The 25,313-nt window shown below is 38.7% G+C and overlaps 1 protein-coding gene across 3 annotated transcripts in view; it reads left to right on the top strand.

Annotated features, from left to right (window-relative positions):
* The window catches only part of mast4 (microtubule associated serine/threonine kinase family member 4), a 126,633-nt gene that overhangs the window by 48,285 nt on the left and 53,035 nt on the right, over positions 1–25,313 (top strand). For 2 of the 3 annotated variants that reach the window (XM_079256723.1, XM_079256722.1), the window contains exons 4-5: positions 9,574–9,605; positions 23,096–23,176. In XM_079256723.1, the coding sequence (XP_079112849.1) occupies positions 9,574–9,605; positions 23,096–23,176 (113 nt within the window). The remainder of the gene's footprint in view (positions 1–9,573; positions 9,606–23,095; positions 23,177–25,313) is intronic. The other variant, XM_079256724.1, reaches the window with a different exon arrangement.

Below are 25,313 nucleotides of genomic sequence, written 5' to 3'. Positions count from 1 at the left end.
CACATCCAGTATCACATTTTAGTCTAGATGATACTTGGATTTAGTCCATTTATTCTCATTTAAACTTGGGGTTTTATTTTAAAATCAATGCCTGAAACCATCAAACTGCTTATTCTGTCACATTTATATAATATTACTGACATTTTAATTCAGAGATTTCTTTCTTCTACACCAGTATTCACATAAATACAGCTGATAATTTCTTGTATGTCCACATCAGAGCATATGTCGATCGACCTTAATATGAATTACTTTTATTATCTTAAATGATATCATTAGCACTCACAAGGCAGTTGATTTGGCTTCAGCTTTTATTCATTTGGATCGTAATAATCCCGACTCGAACGCCCGCTCCTGCAGACCAGTCAGGAACTGTGAGAGTTGGTCTGCAGGTGGTGCATTCGTTTGGGCCCTCAGAAGTTCAAAATGCCTCGTCTGACAAGCATGTTAAGCTAACTGTGAATTGCTCTAATAGGTGTGAGATTCAGTTTTAGGTCTGTGACTGGCAGCAGCATGTGTCATGTGGCTTCACACAGCCCTGAACAGGGTGAACTAGAACAGAAAATGGTTGCTCGGGTCAGGTTACACTTGTTCTGTCAAACTGACATGCAGCCTAAGGCTACGATTTGCACAGTGTTTGATGATGGTTTCTGGTAATTAACTAGCATCGCAGTTGATTACAATTAGTTAATTAGACTCTAAACAACCAATCCAGCACGTCCAGTTATTGCAAATAGAATTAACACCAGATGCGATAAGAAAGACGAGGGAGATTTGACTTTGCGTACCCTCTGATGTCATTCAAGGTGATGGTCTGATAAGAATGGGGATTTCCTTGCAAGTCAGCAGCAAACTGAAGTTAAACTAAGTACACTTTTGATCTTGAAATGTAGGAAAATCCAAAATAAATCAAGGGGAATTATTAATGCAGCATTACACAGAGGCCTTTTTACAAGAGCGGTACCATGGCTTTGATGTGGAGTCTTGGAGATGAAATGAAGTTGCTTGAAGGCATTGACTGACTTTTACCCTGCAGAACAAAACATTTTCTGGTTTATCTTGTAACAATTGTTCTGTCTGATAAACTGAAAAGATGGCTTGATAAACAAGTGATTAACTGTACATGGCGTGCTGTCGTCGTTGGTTTGTTTCCCTGCTTTGTGCTTGGAAAAGATCAAATTTGATCATGCAGTTCATCTCAGTTTTTATGAACTATTTAACAGCTCTGCATCCCGCAGTAGCTCATAAACTGTAATGGAAATATTTACTAAGCTTTGTGTTTCTTTTAAAAAAAACCTCAAGGTTTTTGCTTTCATAAGTCGCATCTCAAACTGGACTTTCTTCAGATTTTGTAAACTCTGAACTGAGTTTTAAAGTGCAGTTTAAAGTTACCAAACACCTGCTGAGCTAACAATACCATAGTGATTTGGTTAAATAGATAAAACATCTTTCCATAAACGTTTTGGAAATATAAATTTCCTTCTGTTTTAAAGTGCTAAACAGAACTTAAGACAATGTTTTTTGCTATTTTAACAAAGAGAAATGTAGAGACTAAAGGCCTTTACACAGCGGGAAATAATAAACGTGAAATTGCAAATAATTCAGAGATGAATTATATATGTTTCTGTCTATGCACACCAAATGCAGTGAAAATTGTGAATAAATTGTGAATAAATCATGAAAAAATTTAAAAAATTTTGAAAAGTAGATTCCACTTCAAGCCACGACAACAGTGGACTGATGCTGCAAAAGAAAAGTCTGAAAGAGGCGCTGGGAACATCCTGTTTTAGAAAAGAAAGGAGAGCTTTGAGGGTCTCATTGTTAGGTCCAGGATCTGAAGCCAGATCTGAAGCTTGACCAGTCCTTCAGGATGGACTTTACGACGTCGTGGGACAGTTGGAGGATCTGCTTTTAGCAGCTAGCTGCTGCTTTAGGAAACAGAGAAGACACAATACAGGCGCTCGGCCATGATGATGCAAAGAGTGAATGAAATGGCAGCAACAGAGCAGCCGGTGATCAGTCAACATGCGTTGTCTGATTAATTGATTATATCTATATATATATATCTAACGGATGAAAATATTAACAAAATCAATCTGTTGGAAAAAAAATAAATAAATAAAATCAAAGTTGCAAAATTGTTGGACAGAATATCATCCCTGATGTGAACCGATCCAATAAAAAATTGTGTGTAAAAGCCTGTAAAGTTGTAAGATGGCATATTTATAGTATTGACTCTTCATGAAAGGGAAGGATCTCTGGATGGCCTGGCCTGATCTGGATGATGGATGTTGTATGAGTGAAACTCAAACCGTGGCATGGATGCACAGCAAAGGCTTTAGACTCATGACACATGAAGACAGAAACCTTAAGAAGCCAAATCCACTCATGCTTTGACTAAATGACACAAATGTGTCTGTGGTTTCTAATATCTAACAGAGTTGTCCACAAAGAGAAAAGCTCATCGTTTTATTTCATTCAAGATAAAAAAAAACAAAACTCTTTGACAGAACCAAAACCTAAAAAGTTTGCTAACTTACCCCAAGGCTGAATAAGAGCCAGTTTCCATGGTAACAATCACTGACACCTGTTCATAAGTAGCACCAAACACAGCAAATGAAGGAACCGTGACTCATTATTTGTGGTTTGTAGCAGAGAAAATAATCACAACAAAATTATGCACCGCTGTGACCTGCTGCAGCCGTCGTTTCCTTCTCCAAGGAGACTCCTGAGTCTGACTCATGTCATCAGAGGTGCTTCGCTTTGCCAAGTTATGAATTAATAATGCAGCAGAAACCTACAGCCCTGTAGTTCTGCTCTGTTTTCCACTCGAGTAGCCCTGATTTCCTTTGTACACTGAAAAGATGCACTTTTGACATGCATGAAATTTAACATTTACTTTTGTTCCTTTTCACAAAACATAGAAAAATCTCCTAGTTTTTCTCTTTAAATCTTCTAATCTCATGTTCTGCCGTTCATTGGGTGCAAAGCTTCTGTATTTTAAAAGACGCTCCACAAATCTACAAATCTGCAGTATTTAATGTGTTTTTTCACTAACTTGCAGAATATTCTTGTATATTCTGAATGTTTTTGTCACAGCTAAGTTTTTCTGTCTGAATGATGCTCCTGCTGTTCGACACTGTTTTCTATTCAGATGTGACTGAACAGAGATTTAATGCTGCTTCACACTGTCGAAAAACAAAGCAGAACAGCTAAATTCAGACACTTAGTCTGACACAAGGGCAGTTTATGATTTCTGCTTCTGCTTCTCCACAAGAGTCTGCGAAATACAAGTTTCTCAGTTGGTCATGGTGGCCCTAAAAAAAACAAAAAAACACAGTAAGCAAGCCAAATGTGCTTATATCAGGGGGAATAGACACTTTTGGTCAGGAAATTATGTGATTTTTTTTATGGTTATGTACATCTTTTTAGCTCACAAAGAGGATGTAGAGCTGCACAGGTGGCATGCAAGTCAGACTCTCATCTGTGCTCTGATGAAGTCAGACATTCTTATAGAGGCGGAAATGGTCTGCAGACCGCAGAGTCTCAGCCAGCCTCTCAGAAGCCTGCAGAGAAGCTGCGTCTGTTTCTGTCAGTTTAGCACGGAGGGCGATAATAATAATGCCACCTGTCAAATTAAGCCTAGTTTATCTATCAAATGTATCCCAACAAGATTTGTGTGCAATACATGTAATGGATATATCACAAATATCAAGTACAAACTGTTAGAGTAGTGTTTTAAGCCTCCTACATGCGATTTTCTTTTTTGTTGTTTGGCTTCTCTGACTCACAGCAGACAGGTATCACTCCTGTGTTTATCCAGAAAACTTTGCTATGCACATGGGCATTGTTGTTTCAGGAGACGGGAAAGAGCCATGTGTTGTGTCTGAATGTCCACACTATTCCCAAACCTCTTGAACTCGTTCTGTTGGTGATTCAGACACAAAGCCGGCTATTTTCTCCTCGTCACATGACTACAGGCTGTCACCACAGCAACCATCACACGTCGATCCAAATGCAATTCCAACTGGTGTGAAAACATTTTATTTCTTTTATATTGTATTTTATTATTTCTTTTTTGCATATTTATTCAACAAATAAAGATATAAAATGGATCTATAGATTTTTTTTAAATTTTATTTATTTATTTTTTAAAAAAAACAACCTGCTTTGATGGTCGTGTCTCTTGCGTCACTTTGAGCACCTGCAGCAATGCATTCTGTCTCTTGGGACATACAGGAAAGTGGAGTGAGCACTGTATGTGAATAATGTGGACATTCGGACACAGCCATGGTGTATGCAGCTAGCTAGCTAGTTAGCTAAGAAGCTAGTGTAAAACATGGCAGCTGAATGTGAGACGTCTGTTTAACCAGTAATACGTCTCAGAAATCATGACAATGACAAGGACTCTGATTGTTCAGCTGTGTGTGTTTCCTGACGGGCATGAAAATGTTCCACCAGTGCAGAAAAAACACCTGCTTCTCCTCCAGCTGTTTTTATGATTAATTAAGAGGAGATCCTAAATAGATTAGTCTGTTTTACAGGTAGTTTACCCTCCTGTTTGCATGCGCTCCCTGTCTGCTGGTGTCATTATACATGATCCTATATCCTGTATCGGCACAAACCCAAGATAACAGGCCATATTGTGCAGCCTCATGTCAAATTATAATTTATGTCAATCTTTCATACAGTATGCATGGACTATTTCTCCATTGCACCATCAATTGGAAGATTTTTTCTTTTGTTCTGAAAATGAATAGTCCAGACTTAACCATGACATGTTGAGCTTCTTTAAAACCCAGCCTAGCTCAGTTCGATTAAAGCTTTCATGTTTTGACAGTTCAGAACACAACAGGAACTAGTGCATCATGGTTTTCACACCCTGAGATGAGCATCTGTGATGTGATTTTATGCTTCAGTAATGTAGTTGTTTCTGTCATAACAGGGCTTTGTGAAGATGTCTTCAGTTCTTCAAGCCGTTTGGCTGATTTCTGATTCGTTACTTTAAACTCTGCGTTTCTGATGCTGTAGTAGCTCACAAACCTTTTAAAGTCAACGTGAAAATCTGCATCTTAATGTTCCCTGTCAGAGCTGCTTTATATCCACAAAGAAACATGATTCTGAGAGGAAACCAAACATTAGTCGGAGAGTTGATGTTTTTCCCCTGGCCCGTTTCATTAAAACCACGTCACACAGCGCCAGCTGAATACATTTGCTGTCAGTAATGGAGCCCTTTCTCTGTAAGCTTTGCTTACTCAGAAAGGTGTCAAAAGTGTCAAGCATCAAAAGCAAAAACAGAGAAGTCATCAGAAGATTGCTTTAACTTGATGTAAATATTTTCCTCAGGCATGAATTGATTTAACTGGGAAATGTGTATTTTTACCACAGACATCATGCTGAGATCCAGAGGGCTGTGATTGGCCGGTCCTCATCAGTGCAAGTCATTTGCGGCGGTAATTAGGAGTGTGTTAGCTGTGGTCATGTCTCTCAAGGAAACTCTCTGCCCTTGGTCTTATCCAGGCGGCAGGGGAAGCCAGACGTTAAGCCCTAATTGATAGCAAAGGGAGAGCGGGGCTTAGCACTTTTTCTGCTGACTGTAGAAGCCGATACACATCAGCTCCGTGTCCTATCATGTTTTAGACAAAAGGAGCTCGCTCTTATCAGGTTATTGAAATGTCTAATGATCAAACCAGTGGAATTTGTAGCTACTAAACAGAACAGACCAGCAACCTGGTGATTCTACAGGACAGTTTGGTTGTCTTCCAGGTTCGGTGGAAGAGGATGGGGGACGTGTGGCTGGGTTTTTTTGAGACATCAAGAATCTTCTGTCATTTTAAAAGAAGTGCTGTTTAGTCTGAGTGTGATGTTGTCATCTGCACTTGGTTTACTTGTCTGTCATTGTGACTGATGTTACTTGCATGGCTGTTCATGTGATGCAGGGAACAGATGCTGTAGCTGCTGCAGCATCATCTGCGGTCTGATTTGGATTGAATATTCATCCTCTGGCAACTTTCAGAGAAATATGCTCCTTGTTTTAATTACATGTATTATTTTTGCAACGGAGCTAAGCAGTTCATTAAATGGGAGGCAGATGAAGAAAAAGGAAACTTTTTTTGGGATATTTTAATAAATGCTAAGTTTGCTATAAGGTGATGGCACCAATGAGGCAAACTATAAAAGGTACCAATCTTAAAAAGTTTATTAATCTGTTAGCATTGTTGTCTGTCCAATGAATTCTAGAGATGGCTGCCAAATGCCCAAACTGCACAGTTGCTTTGTGTCAACTCTGCTGTTGCTTGCAGATATGTCACAGCCCAAACACATTGTCTGGCATGTTTGGCTAAAAGGAGGGGTTGGTGAGGAGCTACAAGAGAAGCAGTGGAAGGAAATGAGAGGAGAAGACCAGAAGAAGAATACAGCAAAAACGACTGAGAGCTTTGAGAAAAATGTCAAGATTCTCCTTCATCCAGGTCACTGTAGTCTTCAGCGTTCCTCACCAGTCTGTGAGAAATGTCAGCTAGAACATGTCCAAGAACCAGGAAAAAAGAGGAGTCCAGTTGCTTATAATCAAGGACTCAAGCGCACTCTGCTTAATCTGTGGAACTGAAGTCTATTTGGTTCAGTTTTGTAAGAGCATGCAGGACTCTTTAATCATTTTTATTTGATTTTTTTTCCATTTCAGTCAGATATCAGAGCATCTTGTGTTTTTCTTTATTATCAAAGCAGAAACTAAACATATTGATGTACTTTCTTTTCATTACTATAATAAAATCTCTTAGATTGTCTTATCTAAGACACTCTGTCTTTCAGCTTTCTGCATGTCTGATCGCAGACATCTGCAAATGGGTTGTTTTGGATGAACGGAGAACTGAACTGAGGCCAGTTTAGTCACAGCTGCTGATTGTTAGTTGGCTCCAAAGTTGGATGTCAGAGCGGGTAATAACTTGCCATCCTCTGCCTTAAATCAAAAACTTTAAAAGGTCGAATTGAGGAATTTTGTGACATCCTGCTCTCACACTGACTGCATTTTAAAGATATTTAGCACAGTGAGCTTTTAATGCTGATTATAACTGGAGGCAGGGCTACTTGGAAGTTTAGAGGAAATATCATTGCTGTGTGTCTATTTATCTGCTTGTGCTCCGTTACGAACAATATCTGATTTAGTTAAAAAGTTGATAATGTACACAAAGAAAGCAGTTGTAGATCTAATGCTGTTATATCACTTGTTGTTGAAGGATTTTTCAACACTACAAATGTTTCCTAACTGTATTATCCTTTAAATCACAAGCTTGTGAGAAAGCATAATCCTTGCAGAAATCAATGCTTGCATTGTTTGCTGGACCGGTTCAGACCTGACCTTTGTTTAACTGCAATCTGCTGCTGGTTTCATCTCTACATACTAAACAGTGCTTAAACAGACCGACAGAAGTCAAACAGCTGTCCACTTTCATTCACACAGTGTGAGCAGACTATAAAAACGTCCTCACACTTCAGCAATTCTTGTGAATTTAATTAAATGTAACTGTTTAATTGAGATGTAAAGCATTATCATGCATGTGCAAATAGATTTTATTTGAGCCGTTCCATTATTCAAGGAAAAAGTTAGAAATCTGGTTGAAGCTTTGTTTCCAAGTTCCCTGGGAAGGGATGTAACGGATTCACACCTGCTCTGTGATGTTCCTCCATATGTCGTCTGTTTTTGAAGCTGCTGCTGCTGCAGAACCGCCGAAGGGATTCAAGTTTATGACACAGTCTGTACTGACACCTTAATTATCCCTTTTGTTTCACTTCAACTTTGACTTTTCATGTCATTTCGATGTTCTTTTTAGTAAGATTTTAGACAGGCAGCGGTATTTCACTTACAGTCCTACAAGAACGGGGAAGAAAAAATCGGCATTAATAGACACACATGAAATTAAACAGATCACGTCCACGGCTCAGCCACAAAAGAAAAAGTTTTGTTGCTTCGCCTGATTTGCTGTGGCGTCTTTTCGAAACGCAACTTTTATTTCCACCCTGACCTGCATTCAGTTTTAACCACGGTGGGAGAGTCCAAGCACTGCTCTGTCTTCTCCAGCAACCTCAGAGTCTCCGTGGGGAACTCTGGTTGTCAGCTGACCTCTTTCTTTGGACACATTATGCTGCTGAACCTAAACCAGACCAGTAAACCCAGTAAACCCAGTAAACCCAGATCATCTGCTGCCCCCACAGTACGCACTAGAAGGCAGGGTGTGGCTGCATCACTTTATCTGCTTCTTTTCCTTTACCTTGATGTGCTTAAGAACATGGCAAATCTGGACATATCAGACCACATGACCTTCTTCCATTTCCTCAGAATCATATCTTGATACCCTCCCAGTAAAGTGAAGCCCTTATTCCATTATCCTCACTGAGAAGTGGTTTTCTGACCGCTACACAGCGGTTGAGTCCCAATCCTTTGGGTTCCCTTCACATTGTGCAGACGGAAATGTTCTTACGTTCACTATAAAACATTCGGGATGCGACAATATGCTTTTGTCCCGATTCCATTCTGATTTTTTGGGTGCCGATTTAATTTAAATTGTGATTCTCACAATTTTTTGATGCTGATTTTAGTAAAGACTAAAAAAAAGTACAATTTCAACAAGGAAAAAAGCAACACAGTCGCCAGACCATCATTCTGCTGCTATGATGTCCAAAAAGACGAGTAAAAAGATCAACAAAAACAATTAAAATGACAAATTTTATAATGGATTATTTTTATTTATTTAATTTTTTTTTTTTTTTTAAACAAAATAAATTAAATTAATTAAAATTGTGAAGTAAAAAAATCCCGACTTGGATTAGATTTCCCACCCCTATAAATCATAGTTCTCTCTTCTGCTGTTGTTTCTGGGTGGTTATGTTTCACCACACGTGATGGTCGCCTACGATCCTTCCAGGTTTTAAAAATGCCTCCGACATTTCTTCGACATTTCTTTTAGTTGTTTCAACAGTACTCTTGGGTGCTTTCTTTGCTTGATGCCAATAATTTGACGCTTCTGAAGCAGATTAACATCACAGAATGGCAAAATGTCTTCCAGCATGAGTGTTTAAAAGATGAGAAGCTCCTCATCTTCTTCAATTAATAATTCACACAGTTCTTATCCAATGGGAGGCTCTTATTTGTTTAGTTAAATCTGGGTGGTGACTTTGTGTTTGACTGCCAGTAAAAGTTACACTAATTCAGTAAAAGCATCTACACATCTGACATTTTACAAGCGCAAGTTTTCCATTAATGAGTTTTAATTGACAAGCCGGCCAAATAAATGCGAACGGTGGTGTTCTCCCACAGAAGCCGCTGTGGGTCTCCTTCCAGCGTTCATTAACGCACGTCTGAAGTTTAACGTCAGGAAAGGTCACGCTGAACAGAACATCGGTCAAAATACGCTTTCCCACTATCTCCCATAACTTTTAATAATCCAGCATGAAGCCCCATTTCAGCACCATTAATGCTCATGTATCACACTTTGATTCCAGAAAATCCTTTTAATTAACACAAAGAAAGATGATTAATAATTTCTGCTCACATAAGTCTTTTCTTTTCCTTTGCAGAAGGAGCTGAGTCTTCCCAGAAGAGGCAGCTTGTGAGTACCAGCAAAAGGCACACACGTTTAAATCAAATCATTTGATGCGTAGTTTCAGCTACGGATTGATCAACCTGGTTGGAGTTTGATTTTTAAACGACCTGAAGCTGAGATGGGAGTCATAATGTCACAAAAGTCTTTGCTCAGTTGGCAGCTTTGTATTGAATACAGCTGGTTAAAACACAGTAAGAAATCCTGCTGAAGTGAAGGTTAGAAGAACTCGGAGACTTTGATTAAACTGTTGTCATTTCAGAGGTTATAATGTACTGACAGCTCGACGCTGCTGGACTAATTTTATGCAAAATAACAGGAACATGACTTTATGTAGCACAATATGATTCAGCAATACCACCAGCTACATTCTCCTCCTTATTAAAGAACTGCTGCACATTTGTTTCAGCAATAAACCTTCAGCTGAGACTCTATATTCAAAGAACAGGTTGTGTTGTTCTGCTCTATTGTTGAATGTGTGACTGCTGGTAAAATGGTTACGCGGATGTGTGTACGTAGCACTAAATCATAAGTAATCTGAGAGTACCTGACAGTCAGGTCAGTACTTGCAGTGTTCCAGCAGCTTTGGAGCCAGAGGCACGCGGAGAGCACAAACAAACCGATCTGATGACATTCAGCAACATAAGTAAAGGGAGAATGTGGGAGTGGTGCATCATGGGAGCAGCCAGCCTTAAATCTAAGCTTTTCATAAGAACAATATATAGTTTTACAGACGTTCCACGTGAAGGCAAATCAGACATGGTTTTTTTATGAGCGTTTAAAGTTTCCATTTTAATTTCACACTTAAAATGATGTGTATTTTAAAGCTAAATTTAACCTCTTGATCTGAGCCACTAGCTACAAAACTGTAGCAAAAACATCAGGCTGCATCAGGTTGAGTCCTTTTGCTCCAGATCTGAGCAGGGCTGTAATGTTAGAGCCGTCCAGTGGTGCTGAAACAGAAAAGCAGTTGCACTAAAACTAAAATAATGAACATGATTTACATCAAACTTCATGAACTGCTGTGATAATGAGTCCAGATCAGCGAGCGATTGCTTCCGGCCCTCTCTCTGGAGGAGGTGGGCCGACTCCTCTCTGCTGACTTTGCATCTTTCAGGATGAATTTAACCAGTAGATGTTGAGTTGAGCCAGTTTTAACTGAAATTTCTGCTTGTGTCGAAATGCTTCACCTTATAAAACACATTGTAGCACATCAAGGTCAATGGGCTCAACGTTTTCTATCCAAACACTGAAAAAATTTATTTGTTAATAAAATGTATGTTAAAATTAAAATACACAGACTTGATGAGTGGCAGCATATAATATGCTTGATTTATTTCTTTTAGTTAAATAAGTTGTATTAATTAGGGACATTAGGACTGTGTAATTAATTTGGATGTGATCAGAAAAAGCCTCATCTGTGTTGGAAAGAGGGAGTCAGATATTTGATAGTTGCTTCGTCACATTTAATCTTTAATTTAATCCAGAAATGTCCCCCTCCTGTCCTCGTGGGCCACTATCTGGCAGGATTTAGATGTTGCCTGCTTGTAAACAGACTCAGATTGATTAGTAATTCATTTGGACTTGATAACAAGCTGCTGAGGAGATCCATTTCATTTGAATCAGGTGTGTTAAAGCAGGAAATATCATAAACATGCAGGAAATATAAACCTGCAGGAAATATAAACCTGCAGGATTGCGGACCTCAAGGAATTGATTGGAACTCCCTGATTCCACTAAAAATCAGCTTCCCAACAAACAAAAATCTAGTTTAAGTTAGTAAATGATGCTGAACTAACTTAAAAGTTGTCATTTTTAACTGTGTTCAAGATTTCTACTCATTAGCAATAGAATAAATACACATTAAGAGCTAGTTTGAACAACTTTGCACAAACAAGGACTTCTATGTTATTTTACACTAAATAGCAAATTTTAAGTTCAGTCTTAAAAAAGATGAAACACTGAGCTTGACTGGCTTTATATTAATTAGTCAGGTTGTTAAAGGTGTTATTTAGTCTGTGCAGCTGTTATTCAGTGCGACTTTATGACAGTAAACTCCTAATCCATGCTTTAATCTGATGTATGTTAGAGTGAGAAACACTCATGAAACCTGATGCTGCTGCTGTCACTTTGTCAGAGGAGACCCTGGCTGTAATGGAGGTGACCCATTACTAAATGCTGCTGTGAGATCACCAACCGTGCTGGTTTATATTTAGAGCACCAGAGCCTCTTGTGACCTTGGTAACCATAGTAATGCTGCGTGGAGATGACAAAGTTATGACCGCTTCAAACTCATTACAGTCCTGCAGATGTTTGTTAGCATTGAGCATCAGGCATTGTGGATATGCCATCTGTGTCAGTCATGTGTTCAGTTTGGTGAAGCGGACATGGAGGATATAACACCGGAGTAAAGATGGTAAAAAAAAAAAATCTACATCTACTTAACTTCTAATGACAGAAACTAATGAAAGAAAAAGTGCTTTGAGAAGGAGGCTGGTGCTTTAAGCCTGCTGCCTCACACTGAGGTTTTCCTGTGACAGGGAGCCATCTACTGAACATTTGATGCCATTAACATGCAGACTGCTCCCACCATGCCTTTTAATTAGCAGCGTTAGCCTTTGACTCACATTCTTTTCATCATGGGGACATTTATGACTGTCATTTCTTTCCTAAGGCCACACACGTGATGGATTGCACCTTTTTCCGGCTGTCATATTTTGAGTGGTTTTCAACTTGAGAGGCGACTATTTATAGACTGACCTTAATAGCTGGAAGTCTTTTGCAGGCTTCAATTAAATAACTGTAAATGAATCATTTGTATGCAGCTCCAGATGCACTTGGATTTGTTGACCATTTTGTTAGATCCTGTTTCCAGCCATCAGCACAAAAACCTCAGCTTGCTGCACTTGGAGCCAGAAGATGCCAAAAGCGTTGCGGTGCCAACTTCATCAACTGCTTTTCCATGCAATAGGATATTAAGGAGGATCTGTTGACTGTAGGTTACGTTACATTCACTTTAGCAGATGCTGTCAACTAAGGTTCATTAACTCCATCATTGCAAATGAAGTTTGTCTCGGTGTTCAGCGGTTTGCTCAGATGTTTTAGTTTTACAGCCACAGCTTTTTCTCTGGGGAGAAATTTACTCTTAAGCCAAAGTCAGCACGGCTAGAATTCACACGTACAAACTGAAGCACGTCGGAAAGTATTTAGAAACAATGTTTGGCGATGGTTTTTTCTCACAAAGACTTTTTGCAGGTTATTTATATCAGCAGCAGTGTTTCATTAGTTTAAAGAAAGCCAGAAACTTTTCCAAACCCAGCCAGCCGTCATTTGGCAGGAATATGTGGAGAATGTGGGATTTTAATCATTATTAGGGATTGGCATTCAGTTAAATCATGTTAATCAATCATCGGGAGAATTAACGATTGAATTTTTTCAAATTAATTATTAGTATTTTTATCTTGAAATTTTTCATTTGTAGACTATGTTAAAATGCAGTGAAAGTATAAAAACAGTGTTTGCTTATTTAGATCTTTTTACAAGATGAGCAACTATTGTGGTGGTTAAATGGGATTCACTCTGTGGTTACACTGGAAAATATTCAGTCTATTGAACTTCAGCACCATTCTAAAGATGGATTTTTTTTTTCTATTAACAATCATTGTCATCAATGAAAGTTTTCTTTTGGATTGGTTAACTGAACATTGATTTATTTTTGTACAAAAACAATGATTTTTGTCTTTTCATGAATCATTTGTCACGTTGGTTTTGTTGATCCCATCTGCATTTTTCTCAAAATGTTAAATCTATCAGTGTAGTTAAATAGCTCGACACATAAGTATGGGAAAAAAAACTTTTTTTTTCCATGCAAAAGGTTTGATTTGATGCTTATTAATTAAATCATGAACACATAAATATTCCGTATGAATTAAAACACAGGCCTTAGTTTGTAAAAACTCTTTGTTGTCATAACAATAAGGAGATCTGCCGTCTGTGCAGATGCAGGTTGTTTTGTCCTGGTTCCATGCTGGATTTGCAGTCTGATGAAGTGTTATAGATTTTGTTCAGATGCCAGCGATGTGTGGAGACTCTGCAGGGGCCCCCTCTTGCTGCTGGTTCTTCATATCTGTTCAGTGTGTCAGATCCACTACACACCAGTAGGCATCCAACTGAACTCTCATGTCTCTATAATGTACTTTTGATCCAAGACTTGCGAGTTAGAAGTCTGTTTTACTTCTACGCAGCTGAGAGTTTAGCCTGGTAACAGCTTTAGCCTTTAGCTCGGTAGCTTTCTTTGTTATTATAAATGTTTTGTGTTAACCCACACATTGTTGTTTAATCAAGTTTCCTGCAGCCGACACTTGAACTTGTGACGTTTTTATTTTTCTTCCAACCCTGGGGGTCAGAAAAGGTTGAAGGGAAACTTGTATGAATGTCAGATGTCAGCTGCAAACAGAATATGTGCATCTGCCGACAGCAACATTAGATTATCACGTCACTCTGAGAGTTGTGACTTCAGGCAGCATGAATAAAGATGGATAATGGCATTAAAATGTTGTTTTATTAGCAAGTCATGGAAAACAGTTTATTAAGAAATAAAGTAAAAGAAATATATTAAATCAATTAAATCAAACAAAAAAATATCAATTGATCCCCACAGGGAGTTTATAAGAATTATAATGATTTTATATTAATATTTGTTTTAAAAATTGAATGTAAAATTTCAATAAATAAAGTTAATAAATGCTTCTCCAGAACAGACAGGAAATATTTAATTTCTCCAGATGCCTGTTGTTCATCCTTCTCTTTGCTCTGTTTTAAAAAAGTCTCTTTTTCCTCATCTTCTAAATGTGTGCTTTCATTAACGGGATGCTTTTTGATTCATAGATCAATATTCATATTCAGCAACTTTATAAAACAACTTTAAAGGGGTCCTATTATGATATTTCCAGTTTTCTGAGTTTTCTACAGTGTTACAGTGTTAAATCCTCATCAGACATGTGAACGACACTGTTTTTTATCACCTAAACGCATGTTTGAGTTCCAGCACACTCTCCGTTTGGTTTCCATAGCGACGAAAAATGCGTCTTTTTTTCTACTTGGAAATCCTTGTGACGTCCCGGGGGATAAGGTTCGGTGATTGGTTACCTTCTACTGGTTAACAAGGGCATGTACAAATACATCAGGCGGGTGGAAAACGTGGGATAAAGTTATTTCCAACGATGGCTGGTGAGTTTACCAAAGAGAGACATCCTGCTGCATTCGTTGCTGTGGGTTGCTGTTTTCCACTTCGTTTTCAGGGTCTGATTCAGGTTCCAACATGTAGGGCTGTATGCTATGTGTTGACATGGTATTTTGTTTTTTTTATTAAGTTCATATCAGCCTACTCCTTCTGTTTATGAGATGTTACAATGACGGCGAAAGCAGGTGCGGTGCGCGCTCCCGATGTAGTGCAGTGGCGGGAGGCGGTGCTTAATGCGGAAGAGTCTCAGTCCACTCGTTTTGCCCACAGGCTGATCTGACAGCCTACGGAGAGGGTCGGTCTGAAGTAAATAAAGCGATTTGTGACAATAACTTGATCAATCCCAGCCCTTCTGGGCTCAGAAATAAAAATAAATTAGCCTGAAATGCACATAATAGTTCCACTTTCAACAGTTTCAAGGAAGTTAGTCTTGTCTTGGAGCTGCAGCAGCTTGGACTGAAATATGCTGCAAAAACCAAACATTAATCTCAAAGTGCTGCTTATAAAACAGCCTTCTGGTTAAAACAGACCAGTATGAAGTCTTTTAACTAAAGAATGTGATTTACTAAGTTGCAGAAAATTCTGGAAAAGTTTTATTTATGTATTTAACCTTTATTTAACCAGGTAAAATCAGACGAGAACAACTTCTGATTGTTTATTTATGCATAAACAATTCACAACAAGACGAGGAAATCGTGGTTGCACAGAGCTGGACGGGAGTGTGAGGTCTAGTCCACTTATGACATCCTTTATAGATGGTGGTTTTTTTATTAAAAAATGCAAAAAAAAAAAAAAAAAGAAAAGGTATTTTATCATCTTACAAAAAGTTGAAAGAAGCAAGAAAATGATGTAAATAAACTCCTAACTATACTGTTGTAAAAACCAAAGGCCACATAAGAAGATGGGATCCATAAATGGCTACAAGTGAGTGTGTTTTAGGTTAATTCAGTCTGAACAATAGAAAATCTTCTGCCCTCTTAGTCGCTAAATGTTTGTCTTGCTTCAGGCACGACTGCGAACAAACATTATGAGACCATGAGTGAGTCATCTCTCATCACTAAAGCCCCAAATTACGAGCATGACATGTTACTCTGCAAAGAAGAACAATGAGCCAGTAGTTTTATTCCTTCTATATCTTTCATAATATTTTCATATTATTGATAGAAGATGTTGGAGGAAGTGGTTGTGGTGGGGGGAGGTGAGGAGGTGTGGGTTTTCTGTGAGCTGGTCCTGATAACGCAGCAGGAAACAGATGAAATATTAACGTCCCATAAAATGAAAACATTGGAAGGTTTTTACTGCTTTCAGGCAGTAAATCATTAACTAACTAGTTGCTCATCTTTTAGTTTAGATCGCTTCAAAACAATCATCAATATTAGTCAAAGATTAATATTTTAAAATATGTGGATTTAATGTTATAGTTAATGACACCAACATGACTTTCTCCCCACAATCAATTTTTTTTTTTTTTTTTTTTTTTTGCATCTTCTGCAGCTTTTTCATGTTTATTTATTCACTGTTATCAGTTTTTGTGCTTTTTGTATTAAAGGACAAATTTTATAATCAAAAGGTTAATAATGGCATGAAACCTTTGTTCCAGTTTGCACCAGTCAAGGATAAAAATGTGGAGATTTTTCTCTTCAAACGTAGTGATGTTGTTAAACTCTTTTGCACTTATAAATGAAAGGTTTTGGTTATATATAAACATTAGTTCTGTAAAGGTCACACTGACATTTTCAGACTTCCTCTCTCTGTCTTACTCTTACAGTCTCTGACTGTAATTCACTTTGAACATGGTGAAGGATGAAACAGACTGGAATAATCTGGGAAACAAAATGAAGCTAATCAGAAATCTAATTCAGAGAAAATGTTTGTTTTTGTTTATAATAAAGTGGTGTTACCTGTTTTACAGGAACAACTAAAAATACTAAAAATGTACCATATTTGTCTTTTTTGTCACTGGCAATTTAATTTTCCCTTTTTTCTATGTTTTTATTTGGAGTTTAATGTTAAACACAGCTGGAGCAGGATGCTGCATATTTGTTAAGGTTTAAAGACACGTTACAGAACTTTGTGACCATAAACTCTACGTTCCAGACTTGTTTGACACAGTGACATCTTTCATGTGCAATTTCTAGAGATGCTGCCATCCAGCAGTGTCACAAGGCTGAGAAACCGCACTGTGAGATGCTGCAGCAGAGTTACACTTTGCACGCTAGAAAACAGATATAAACACACAGGCCTTTTTAAACGGGCACCGTTGCTGATTCAGCAAAGATTAAAAGATGAAGAGACAAAACAAGAGTCATTGTAAGATGGTCTTTTGCTGGCTGGAGAGAGCTAACAGGTCAGGTAGGGTGCAAGATGGATTCTGGATTAGTCATCGATAGGGGGGCGAGAATGGCAAAACTGTTCTGCACTGTGTCTTTAAGAATCCATGTCCTGCTGATAAGCTCAGAAACATTGTAGTTGCATGTAATTTCTATGCTTCTCTCTAAATGAGGTCATGTGTCTCCACGTAGACGCGACCTGTTTGCTTTTTACAAAGTTTTCTCTGAAGACTTTTTCAACCCAGCCAGCAGTCATTTGGCAGGAATATGTAGAGAATGTATCTATTATTATTATTAATGTGAATGCCCATGGGGATCCTGTTCTGCCATTTTTATTATTATTCCGCCAAACTTTGCTGTGCTACTACTCCTGCACCATTCAAGTCACTTCAATCATTCTGATCTTAAACTGTGCAGCTCCTTCAGGACATGTGTGCAATGATTTTTTTTTCATTTGAAATCTTTGTAGATTTTGAGATATTTGGATGATTGAATGAAAGTCCTTCAAACCCGATCCAGATTGGATGTTGAAAAAATTTAGCTCAACGATTGGTCAGTTTTTGCATAATGAGCGGAAAACCAGTTCAATGGGTTTCGGAGCTCTGCACCAGTTTGCAGTGTTTGGTTCATCTCGGTCCCGGTCTTCATTGTCTTTTCTTGCAAAATCTTTGAAACGCTACTCCTCCTACACCGTTTGTCTCACTTCAACCATTAAAGTATCAAACTCTTCAGCCCATTGAGGAGATATGTTCTACGACTTTTGGTCTTTGTAATATTTAAACTTTCTAAGTCATTCAAGTTTTCGTCAATGTATTGAAATCCATTCCTGTGATTGGACGAAACGGAATTCAGCTAAACGATTGGTCCATTTTGTGCACCAGTACAAAGGTACACATACAAGGGTTAGAGCTCAGTTGTCGTTTGTTGGCTGTTGCTTGTGTGATGGCGTGCAGTTCTGCAGGCTGCTTAATGTGAACTATTGGTCTCAGCTGCACACTTCAAGGAGCAGAGGAATTTCTTTGTAAATGTCACAGTTAAATATGAAGGATTTGTTCCAACAATGCTGCCTGCGACATTTCAACACTTTGATAAATCTTACAAAAAAAAAAAAAAGTTTTTCACATTGAACAAAGTCTTTCACATCTTTAGTTTAACTTTAGTTGAACCTTGCACATGTTTTAGCAATCCTGCTAATTATACCCTGCTGGAAGTAAAAAAAAAAAAAAAAAAAAAAAAAGAAGATATAAAAAATTACTATGCTAATTAGAAAAATATCAACGCTTTTTTCCTCGTGAAATTAAGAGTTATATTGGCGTAGTGGGTTAAGTCAGTCTGCTTCAAACGGGAGTTCATGGGTTCTAATCCCGATGAGGGCCAGTTAGAATAAATGTCAGTTTAGCCTTAGTTTTTTATACTTATGCTATTTCATTTCAATCATTCAGCATAGTTAAATAAATGGGCATTCACATTTGCTATTATTTCAATAATAGCTGATTCTAGTTATTATTAGGGATTGGAATTCAGTTAAATCATGTTAATCAATCATTGGCAGATTTAACAATTGATTTAAAAAAAAAAATAGTATCAGTGTTTTTATATTAACATTTGGTTATATTAAAATGCAGTGAAAGTAGAAAAAACACTTTTGGCTCATTTAGATCTTTTCACAAGATGAGTAACCTTTGTGGTGGTTAAATGGGATTCATTCAGTGGTTACACTGGAAAATATTCAGTCTCCTACAACTTCAGCACCATTCTAAAGATGGATTTTTTTTTTCTATTTAAAACCATTATTATCGATGAAAGTTTTCTGTGAAGACTGAATTGTTTCAGGAGTGATGTAAATGAGCTGTAAACGTGGAAATGAAGGAGCTTTTAGAGCTAAATCCATGTGAACAAAACGTTGAAATGATGAAAAACTTTATTGCGGATCATCTAAAGTCATGTCTGTGTGGACATGTCCACAACTCATAACCTGCTCCTACAATCACAGCTGAAGGATGGACCATGTTAAAAGCCTGAAAACGTGACGTTCTGGACTGCGAGTCTGTCAGTCGTTGACTCTTCTGGTTTGTCTCTGTGAAAATACACTGTCGGTGTCTCTTTTGAGGAGCTCTTTGCTCCTCAGATTTGCTCCCAGCCATGAAGAACTGAGTAGCTAACTGGAGGGAGTAAGTAGCTCGGTGTTGTCTGGCCTGTTTTTCTGCATCCTGTCCAGTTTAACGCATCATCATACCACAATTATCCACTGCTTCTTCTGTGGAGACTCATGTCAAGCAGAACATTGTGTCAAATTATCTTTAATAACCTCCCTCCTTTGTTATTTAGCAAGGACAGTTTCCTGCTCCAGAGCCACTGATTAATTTTCACTTTTGTGGACATCAATGTTCCCTCAGTAAAACATCTACAACAATAAGACTTATGCAATATGGATGATTTAAATGATGCTGAGCAGCAACTTCAAGAGTGTTTATAATCCCTGCAGTGGTCATAATGATGTTGTGCGTCACTCTGGACCAGAACTGGGTTGTTCCCTGCTGATTTACATCCCCCCCTTTATCATTATTATATCTGCAACATGCATTGGGTTAATATCATGCAATATTATGTCACTACGGTAAGCGCTAGCTGTATTAATGAAGCCTGCATTTCAAGTAGCAATGTTCTGCATTTGTCTATGTTGCACAATTGACAAGCGCACACTGGTGCACAAAGGGAATGCAGTCGGTGTTAAAGCAACTCTGCATAAGTTTCAGGAAAATCCCCATTTTCTGGCTCGTTTTGATCGCACAATGACATTTCCAGAGCAGCCATTGCTCTGCAGTGTCCAGAGGGAAACAAGCCACACTTCATAACCTTTTTTTTTTTTGTTTGTTTTTCTTCCCGAGGCTTGAGCATCATGCTCCATGTCACACATCAACAATTATATATCAATACAATCACCACTTGACCACAGGATGGCATTACTGGATGAAAGGAGGAACTGAAAGAGCGTTTCAGATCAAAAGTTAAGACAAGATATTGGACAGACTTTTACTGGCTGGAAAGAGTCATTGCAGTAATAAATGTTGCATATTTCTCTCATATCATCATCCCCCCTTATTCACGCCATAAATATTTAAGTTTTTTTTTAGTTATGTCCAGGTTTTCTTTATGTACGTCTGGTGTGTTATGTCATGTAAATACTTAGCATAATACGAAGACTTTACAGCAGACAAATTTCAAAGTCTTGCTGCAGTTTTATCATGTAAAAATTAGATATTCTTGGTTATTTTGACTGAAAAACAGACTAGATACTTCAGAGATTGAATTCTCACAAAGTTGGGGAAATTCAACAGTCAGGTGAAACTTCTGTAAAATGTAAAGAACCTACACTGTGATTATATTATTTAAAAAGGGAATTTAAGTAGTCAATGTTTTTTTTTTTATTATCATAGTATCACAGTTCTTTATTTTTATCAGTGTAAATACATTGAATCTAAGCTTCATGCAAAAGGATTTTAAATGATTTATGGGTGAAAACATTAGATTTCTCATTAATTCAATTGAGGAAAAATGAGTTAAAAGTTAACAAAACAAAGACATTTTGTTTTTAATAAAAGTTTTGACATTTTTCGTCTCCGTGCGATGAGCTGAAGTGTTTGTGCAGAGTTATAATTCAGAATATAAAAACAGAAACACTCAAACGCCTCCTCATACTTGCACGTTTAGTCTACCTGCTGATTTTTATTTGTTTGTATTCCCTTCGTGTGGACTGAAGGACAGGGAGTAGTTGGTGGCGCAGTATGTTTTCTTACGAAGATGACATCATCGCTGTGATTGTGGTCACATTGCATCGCGCCTCGTGTCAAGGTGACTGCACTCGGAGGAACGGTTTAGTTTATTGCATATGTTTCTGCTATGAAGGAAGTCACCAGTGGGTGGAGGGGTAGTGGTGGTTCAGGGCATGTGTTTGAAGGAGCAGGGGGCGTGTACTAGGGGAGGGAAGAAGGGGTATTGTCCTGCCTCCATGCCCTCCGCTGGAAACTGAGGGTCTCATTTGGCAACTTCAAGGTGGAACGTGGAAAGACCAAAACAAGAACCATAGCCCCCCTTTCTCACCCCCTCCCTTCTCGCGAGGGGAGAGAAAACCAATCCGTCACATCACATCACATGGCCGGGTTTGTCTCTTTGTCGTTGCATTGGGGGGGGGTGAGCAGCAGACAGGCTGTGTGAATGCATATCATGACCACAATAGAGCAAACGAGCACAGTTCAGCCATGAAAGCCCAGCGGGAGAGGCTGAGAATTCCAGGGCTGACGTTAGAGTGAGTATTTTCCTCTGTTATCCTGCCGGGGAGGCAGCTCCTCTGCAGCGTGCCGCTTCATCTGTCTCGGTGTCATATTTCTTGCTGTCTTTTGCCGTTGCCTTATGCTCTATGCTGTTAGCATTAGCAGCAGCAGCAGCAGCAGCATCTGCAGCAGGAAGTCTGTCAAATCCTGCACAGCTAGGCAACAGCAGCCCGCTCATGTGTCTGAGTCTGCATGTGTGTTTACAGATTTCTGCTTTCGCCTGTGTGTTGTGATAGACTCGTAATATAAAGGAGTGGCATTATTTGTGTGACACAAACATGCAGGACATCCACACATAACACACCTATCAGGAGTGTTTTGTCTGCTGAGATCAATAAGGTGACAAGCGGTGAATCACAAGGCTCTGTGGTTTACGTCAGTTTTATCTCAGCTGCTGCCGTTTAAATGTCTTTATTCATCTCGGTTTTTTTTTTTGGTTTTTTTGTTGTATTTGGGTCAACAAGGCATTTTTCTGGTTCTCAGCCTTTGAGGATTTAAACACTGTAACTGAGCCAATAGGGCTGAAGGACTTTATTTTATGCAAATTTCAGACAAATGTACAGCTTATTCTTTAGATTAACGAGGACTGCAGTCAATTTGGTCTCATCGTTTGCACAACACTCTAATTATTTTCTAATTCGAGGTCTGGCCACAGCACACTGTGTTCTGTACTTCTTAAACTATCAACAAATCCTCTAACCTCAGAATCGTTAATCTGTTGTTGCTCATTGGTTGCTGTTCTGTAACACAGCAAGCCAGACCGTGTTTGTTAATTCAAAGGCAGCGATGAATAACAGTCTGAGCATGTAGATTCCTATTCCTATGATCATTTTTAGCATTTTTCATTGGAAATTAGCATATTTTCTTTGGAGGATTGCTGAAGAGTTTCCTGATTCCCAGTGAGGTGGTGTGTGACACTGATTCAAACTAAGCGATAGGTCAATTGTTCCAATTGCTTTGATTACAACACAATGCTTGACTGTAAGTGTAATAACACACTAATCAAGCATATTAGGCTTCTATTCATTGTTGGCTTTAGTCTGAATGTAGAAAACGCACCGTAATTCTCCTTTGAAGTGTCTATAATCATGCCATCTTATCTCAAGGCTGATCTTCTGTATCATTTTAGGGCTTTTTCTCTGCACAAATATAGTAATAAATGCCTTAGAAGCCACTGCAGTAACTCACCTTAGCATGACCTAATGCTCTGCAGTGCTGCTGCTGGTAGATCATTTAAAAATGACTCCATACATGACATCACATCCAGAACTAAGTGTCTTTCTGTTTGATTTCTGCAGCCATAAACACACTGTTGGCCACCTTATCGCTGAATTAGAGTAAATGTTTGATAGATCTGCAGCTTTTCAGCAAGAGGTCTTCAATTCCGTTTGTCTGCATCAGCCTTCAGGCTCAATGTCAAACACTGCAGAACCAGACAAATGCCTCAGGAACATGCTCTTCAAACATGATTAGGTTGATGCTGTCGTCTTCATCTGGACATGTCAGAGCTGTGACGGGGGGGGGGTTCTGTCCTGTCCTGTCCTGTCCTGTGAATGATAAAACATAACTATTCACTACATTCCATTTAACTTACAGCCTCACTCCACGAAGCTTGAGCCCTACTCCCACTAGTCCTTGCAGTCCGTGCAGCCCGCTGCACGCTTTTCATTTCTGGAGGTAAGCAAGAGTTCTCTTCAGCCATGGCTTTTTTTTGTTTTGGAAGACTTGTCAGTGCATGTTCAAGTCAATCTTGTCTTCATCAGTCATTGCTCTGGAGCTGAGTCTTCAGTTCCCCCCCCCCCCCCCAAAAAAAATCATCAGTCGCTGATGTGAGACTGAAAGAGGACATGAAGCTTATGTAATGTCGATAATGCCGCCCCTTCCCCCCATCTTCCCCCATTCTGTTCCGAGGTTTATGCTCCCTTTTCATGTGCTAAGTAGGATTTGTGGCATTTGCAGTACATCAAAGTGAGGAATGGTCCCAATCTGTCTGAATACAGTTTGATTCATTTCAGAATGATGAGTATTCATAACACTAACACTAGCCTATCGCCATGATCTGAGCTAATTTGTGATTAGTATTAAATTCTGCGTTTGCTGGTGGAGCTTTAGATCGTCATTTGTCAGTGTTTCTCAGAAAATAAATTTTTTTTCTGGGTGAGCATTCGTTCTCATCTTTAACTTTCTTTTAACTCAACATTTCATCCACCAAGAAACTTCTTTGATGCATTTTATGATTTGATTTCATCGTGTGGAAGTAGCAGAATTTGTAACTCAGTGTTTTCTTTTATGCCATTAATTTAGAAGAAGTAGCATAGCTGCTTTGTTTCGTGTGATTTTTCTATTTGTTTTATTGGTAGAAAGTGGAGTGTGTGTGCAGTCTGATTCTGGTACATAGTCACAGAGAAAACCAGGCTGATTGAAACTTGCCGTCTTTTTGTCCTCTAGTTCATTCAAAACACTCAATTTTGAGATCTTGTGGAATCAATGAAAAGCATGAAACACCCACCCGCTTTCACCCCTGGTGTCCTCTCGTTCAACACAGCTTTCATAGAGAAGAAGTGGCGCTGGTGGTGTGAGTCAGCTCCATGTAACTGTATAGACATGCTGTTTTCCCTCTTTCTTTACTTTTATTATTGACAAATCTGAGATGTTCTTGTATTTTGTATAATAACTAATACTAGTACATGTATACTAGTGTTAGTACATGCATAGATTGGTGTGTAGTAATAAGTCCAGTTCATTTAGCTGAAGAAGAATATCTCATAGCAATACTTTGTCACTAGCTAATAAAACATGACCTGGTCACTAATTCTAACATGTTGCAAAGTGTTTTCAATTCAATTCAATCTCAAGACGCTTTACAGACAGAGGGGAAAACATAATGAAGGCCAATTCATAATAGCCTATATAAGGAAACCAACAGTTTTCTTGGTGTTTTTAACTTTGCTTCTTCTGAAGCAGCCAAGAGTATGACCAGTGGCTTGATATGAGAGAAACGTCCACTAGCGTGGCACAGATCATTTGATCTACATGTGGCTTCATGCAATTAAGTAAAATAATATTTGGTTGTTTTTATTTTCATATTTAACCCTGCTCCTGCTGGTGACTTTGGTGCAAAAAAACTGCATTTTATGTCTCTTGATATTTAACACTGTAGCACGAGATGTTTCTCTGAGCTTTTCGGTCATTTCAAGTAAAACTAAAGTAATTCACATGATTGTCATTGTTTATTTTTTCCATGAGAATGTCTTAAACCAGTAAAAAGCCAGTAACTCCGATCTCCTGTATGTAATGTCAGCACATTACCGACAGTGACCTTTCTATTCATGCAGCTTTATGCAGGTTTGACTTTGAACCATCTGAACCGTCATCTCTTATGTGGAGCACAGAAACGGAGCGAAGCCATAATTAGAGTGAAGGCTGTCACACTGGCCTGCAGGGAGACGGAGCGATCCGCTCTGAGAGAACGAACTCGCAAACTCAGGCTTTCTGCTGACAGAAATGACCTCTGATAACACTGTTACAGAAGAGGTGCATGCCAGAGCAACCTGTGGTTCTGTCTCCATGGTGAGGGCGTTCTTAGTTTGCTGCCTGAGCTTCTAGATCCTGTCCAGGCAGTCCGTTGATGAGCGACTCCTATTATCGGCCGCATCTTGTCTCACGACGTTCTTAGTGATGATTAAAGCCTAAATGTTTCAGAAACGATGAGCATTTGTTTGGACGTGATTGTCTATAGTTTATATAACTTCTATGATCCACATGCTCATTGATACCAGAACATCTTTACAATCAGGCTACGATGCTAACAAGA

Source organism: Telmatherina bonti (genome assembly GCF_933228915.1).
Source record: "Telmatherina bonti genome assembly, chromosome: 17".
Lineage (NCBI taxonomy): Eukaryota > Metazoa > Chordata > Actinopteri > Atheriniformes > Telmatherinidae > Telmatherina > Telmatherina bonti.
Note: the sequence above shows the minus strand (reverse complement) of the source record. Positions and strands in the feature narration are given on the sequence as shown.